This window comes from Antrostomus carolinensis, unplaced genomic scaffold (genome assembly GCF_000700745.2).
Source record: "Antrostomus carolinensis isolate BGI_N321 unplaced genomic scaffold, ASM70074v2 scaffold41888, whole genome shotgun sequence".
Lineage (NCBI taxonomy): Eukaryota > Metazoa > Chordata > Aves > Caprimulgiformes > Caprimulgidae > Antrostomus > Antrostomus carolinensis.
This window is the reverse complement of record NW_010331665.1, coordinates 41,792-47,318: the sequence shown is the minus strand read 5'-3', so window position 1 is coordinate 47,318 and position 5,527 is coordinate 41,792. Positions and strand designations below refer to the sequence as shown.

Here is a 5,527-nt window from a genome sequence, read left to right as displayed (position 1 = left end):
CCGCTGCCGGGGGCTGGGTTCCTCTGCTCAGCGGCTGTCAAAAGTGCTAATTGCTGTAAAAAAACCCCCAAAAAGCCCGTGTTGTAGCAGGGGAGATTTCAAACACAACGGGCTTGTGAGAAAAGTGACCATGGGCAGCTGTCCTCACAGCTTTCCCAGCTGAGGTGTTTCCTTCACGCTTTCCCCACCTTCCGTGTCCTGACATCGCTCCTCAGTCGCCGCCGCTGCAAACATCTGGATTAATCGAATCAAACGCTCTCAGTTTTGCAACTACTTCAGCTTTTAGCTTTTCCATGTCCCCCTCACTTGTCTGTGATCAGTTTTACACGTAGCACACAGCTCTGCGTTGGCCATCCGTATCGCGTTCACACGCTTCTGCAGGAAGATGCGATTTTATCCGGGACTGAATTAATTGTGTTCCGTGTTCGTACTTCATATCTACGGGTTAAAAGCAAAGGCTGTGGTGCTTCCAGTGTGTAAGCACCTGTGTGGCACTAGAACCTTGTGTCCGAGTCTCCAAGGAAACTCATCTGCCCCAATGTTTCTGCAGTCGCGGCGTCGGATGCTTAACCACAGTTTGGCTGTGCCGTCCTTGGTGAGGGGGCTTTTGGGTCAGCCCCATCCAAATAATTATCTACAGCTACGTCTCTGAAGTTGATGAGATGTCTCATTAACTCTTGAGAGTCTCAGAGATGAATGTGTCAGCGGTTTGATCACTTTTGTCATAGTTTAGGACAAATGCGATGCCAGCATCTCTGTAATTCTTCTTCCAGCAGTAGGGAGCACGTGTATATTGTACAGCTTTAGATCCACAAAAGGATCATATTTCTGCTTTCCAAATAGGATCTTGGGAACTGCTGTATAAAATAAACCACCTCTCAAGAAAACAAAGGGCTTTGTGTGAAAAGTAAGCACTGGAAGTGCTAAAACATTTCTCTTTCAAGTGACAGTTCAGATTGTGGCAGTGCTATTGATTGCTGGATCACATTGTTCAAGACAGAGATAGGAATTTCGGTGCCACAAGCTGTAAATAACTTTCAGGATATATTTCTAGCTCTCAATTCCCTCATCTTGGATTTAGTGACAGAACTTCTTGGCCCAAGTTTTTTTTTTACTAAATCTCATGTTGCCATTGTTTTGTGCTGCATATCTGCAAATCCAAGCCTTTTTTTAAATTATTTTTATAAAGAAATAGATATCTATGCTGAGGAACGTCCATCAAGTGCACTGATCAGAGCATCTTCAGAGCAAAGAAAAATATTTCAAAAACTTCCTCAGGTTATTCTAGATGCTCAGCATCATGAATTATTTGTTGCATAACGGCAATAAAGTTGTATGTAAGAAGCCACCGTGGTGTCGCTCCATAATTGGTCACATCTTTTATGTTATTGGGAAAAAAAGGTTAAACAGTTGTACTGTTTCTGCATCCTTTTTAACTGCTTTGATTTTCATATGAGCCCGTGTTAACAAATCAACAAATCTATCACAGCGGGGAAGGGGATTAAATACTCAGTGCTGTCTCCCATAATAAGCTGATAAATCTGTGTCCAGAGGTAGACAGATATGTCAAATAATAGTAAAGTTATTGAAACTTTAAGTGTTAGGTTATTTCTGGGGAAATTGGTCTGGATGTTTCAGGAAGATCAGAGCCTAGCAAGTGATGTGAAGTGGATTTTAGGGTTCTAAATGAGAGTTTTGGAGCTCCTGAGGTAATAAAATAATCTTGGGTGCCTGCTCCCCCCAGGGAAGCGTATTCTGGCCCTTCCCTTCTCTAGTTGGTGCAGAAATAACAGAGTTTATTTATTCCTGCGGACTTTGTGCTCCCCTGTTGCTGGAATGTGATGTTTCCATGGAAACACACCGAGATGCCTTAGCCCCGTGTGCTCAAGCCGGATGGCATCAGGAGATAAGTGTTTCAGGGGGCTGAGCAATCCCAGGGGGAGAAGTGTGAGTTGTGATAACCATCGGCCCTTGAGGGATGAATTTTCCTTGTGTTTATCCATCAGCAGTTAAATAGTGCAAGCTTTGAGAAATACAGATCGCCTCGGATACATTTCTGAGCAGAAAGTCAAGACAGACACCTTTCCTAGAAGACCATGACAGATGGCACGCAGATAATAAAGTCTCTTTAAAAAGAGCTGCTCCTGTGCTGCATTTTTTTTTCTTCTGGGACTAAAACTGTCCCGTCAATGGTGTCTGCATCCTCTGAGATTCAGTTGTAATGTCCTGGGCTCCTAATTCCTATGTGGCCACTTTCCTTTCAGAAGAAAGGAAACAAATAGGAAAGTATAAAAATGAAATAGGTGGTTTGGACCCCTTAGAAACTGACTGAATGAAGTCAGTAGAAATTTCTGGTGATGTAAGTGAGCTTTGGGGCAGATTGTGACCCACGTTGAATTGTGAAATGAGCTGTTGTCACGTCTGCCTGATTTCGGTCATTTCGGTCGGCCACCTGTAACATCAGGGGAGCTCCCAGGGAGCAGTTTTAAGCTGTTCAGTTGGAAGCATGCACATTTGCACTCTGAAAAAATAACATTTTGGCCCAGCTCAGGGTCGGTGTGGCGCAGGGATCTTATTGTTAGGGCAAAAGCAGCAGCAGGTTATATAGAGGAGAGAATATTACAAGCAAAGCATAGCAGTGTCCATGGGACACATTAAAACTCCTCCTCATCAGAGGCTGCAGCTGGACTCAACTTTCTTAACACCATCAGCAAAATGAACAGAGGAGCAATTTGGGTTGAGGATGAGTTTAGGAAGAAGTTCTTCACTGTGAGGGTGGTCAGACACTGAAACAGGTTGCCCAGAGAAGCTGTGGCTGCTCCTCCCTGGAAGTGTTCAAGGCCAGGTTGGATGAGGCTTTGAGCAACCTGGTCTAGTGGAAGGTGTCCCTGCTGCTGGCAGGGGGGTTGGGACTGGATGAGCTTTAAGGTCCCTTCCAAACCAAACCAGTCTATGATTCTATGAGAGAGGCAAATTATTTCCCAGACAGCTGTACTGGTTTTATTCTACATGTTATTTTTGTGGTAAACATGTGAATGATATGCCTGAGTGGAGCCCAGTCTCTTTGCATCTTGAAGGCAACTTCTCCTTTTGCTTTGTGATGTATTGTCAACTCATTTTGTGCAAAACTTTTGAGAACTGATGAACAGAAAGTCTCATGTTGTCTTCTTTGGTCACAGCACTGTGGTTGTGGGGCAATACACAAGCTGGACCTTGACAGACTTGACTTAATACCGACAGCAAGTGTGACAGTGAAAAAGCAAAGGCAATTTGTCTCCTTGCTTCCTGGTTTCCAACTGTTTGGTTTTTTTAATTCAGCTTTTTCCTCTTCTGAACTTGCAGGTGAAAATGGCTGCAGAAGAGAAGTGGAAAGGTTTGAAGCAGCAGAGCAGGGCTGAAGAGGCAGGTGAAAAAGAACCGTGTGTGCTTCTGGGCCAGCGGCTGGGTGAACCGGGAAGATTTGCTTACGCGGCGCTTTGTGGGATATCCCTTGCCTGGCTGTTCCCTGAAAAAGAGCAAAGGTACTACACGGGGCAGCAAGGGGTGAGCAGAGGAGGTGGCTTTTGGGTAGCAGCTCAGATGGAGCTGGGATCAGGCTGTGTATGGGGAGGGGGGGCTTCTGAAATTAGAGGAGAGGAAGATTGGAGAGGAAGTGTTGGATCTCTTCACAAAGATGAATACTCAGATTAGGGAAGGTGTCACAGAGCAGAGAGCTGAAAAGACCTGCAGACTGATTGATGGTGGTGACATTTTCCTGCTGTCTCTTTGTCAGTGGTGTTCTGAAGCCCATTGAAAGGCAAAGGACACCTTGACATGAGGTGTTTTCTTAATTGTATTGACTTTTTCTCTCACACCTTTAAGACTTTTATACTTCAGCACAAATTGCATCCCTTAATTGTGCAGACTTCAGAGCATATATTGAAGCAAGGTCTGGCCCCATTCTGATGGCTTGCTTGTTTGTTTAGACAGCTTGTGTAGCAACTCACCTTCAACTGACTTCCTACAATGCTTTGATTTTTGTGTGAACAGCAACATCTGAAACCACTCAAAGCTTGAAAAAAATACCTAGTTATGGAATCTTAACTGCTGCTGTTGCCTCACAGCTCCTTCAGGACAGAATTCATTGAGAGCTTTGTGAAATGGCTGGACCTGCCTGAAGCTGTCTTACCTGCCATGACAGCATTTGCTGGTGGCTTAGGAGGTGAGGGCACAGAAACTTTTGCCCAGATTTTGCTGAAAGATCCCATCTTGAGAGAAAATCCAGTTGTCATTATCCAAGTAAGTTCATACCTTCCTCTCACCCTTGTTTGCTTGTGCAGAAGAGATTTGTCATACGTGTCTGTCTGCAACTGCAGTTTGTTTGTACAGTCAGGGAAGTAAATCAGTATTTCTGATTTGCATGTATTTCTGAGCAGCTGTGTGAGTGACTGGCAGTCTCTCTCTCCATAAAAAGCTCATGGAAGTGATGAACATGAGGCACATGTCTGTTGAGTTAATGCTTTGTGTCTTTGATGCCTTTGCTTCACAGAACAGAGCACTGTCAAACTTTTTACTTTGACTGGATTACTGCAGTGGTTTGGATTCATGTGGGCATTCTACAGGTTTTGGTGAAACACTGAACATGATAGGCCTGATTTTCATGTGTTTAAAAGCCCCTTCATTACACCTGTAATGCAAAACACCTCTACATACATGCTCCAAATAGCACAATTCCCAAAGGATTTTTTTCAGAGTCAGCTTTGGCCAGAAGGAAATAAGTTATTGTGACTTTTTTTTTTTTCTTTCATTGAGAAAGTATTAGTGAGACTGGGACTACTCTGTAATGTTCTGATGTAAAAGCTGATGTAAAGATAAAAGAGGTGAAGGATTATGGTGGCGTTCACCTTTGCTGCAGAGTGTCAGCTGGGGAAGATCTCTCCTCACCCAGCCTCACGTTATGCTGTGCAGGGCGAAGAGCACAGGCTGCTGCCAGGCATAACGTGACACCCGTCACCTCGCACCCTTCTGCTGATACTGATAATAATTATCAAACACTCACCTCCAGCACTCGCCCGAGAGAGCAGCAGATGCAAGAACAAGGCTGTGTAAATCAAGATATGATAGGAGTGAAGTTTTTTGGTCATCATGACTAGCTCCCATTATCTCAGCCATCTTATGTGTCTTCTAGTCAGTCCACAAAATCCATAAAAGGCCTCAGAGGATTTGCTTTAAACATCCAAATGTTACAATGCCCAAAGTCCTATAACAGTATGAGGATGGTGACAGAACCTTAAGCTTAATTAATCAATTAGGACAGATCTTCTAAAATAAGAAAAACTATTTTGATGTTGTTTGCTCAAAATCAATAAATCCACACTCAGTTCTTTCTGCATTTAGATGCTTTGGTATTTCCCAAGTTGTTTCACTCATTCTCTCTGCTTCAGGATGGGTTCTCTAGAATTAGGTGAGTCTTCCTGCATTGCTGCTGAGTTTTTTCAGGGTGAAATTTAACCTGTGCTTGCTCTGAGCTTATGTTGCATAAAGTCTC

General features: G+C 43.8%; 1 protein-coding gene across 1 annotated transcript in view; it reads left to right on the top strand.

The window, feature by feature from the left end:
* The window catches only part of TMCO4 (transmembrane and coiled-coil domains 4), a 40,960-nt gene that overhangs the window by 1,008 nt on the left and 34,425 nt on the right, over positions 1-5,527 (top strand). Inside the window, 3 exon segments of the mRNA XM_010173274.2 lie at positions 139-164; positions 3,343-3,521; positions 4,104-4,278. Coding sequence (XP_010171576.2) covers positions 139-164; positions 3,343-3,521; positions 4,104-4,278 — 380 coding nt within the window.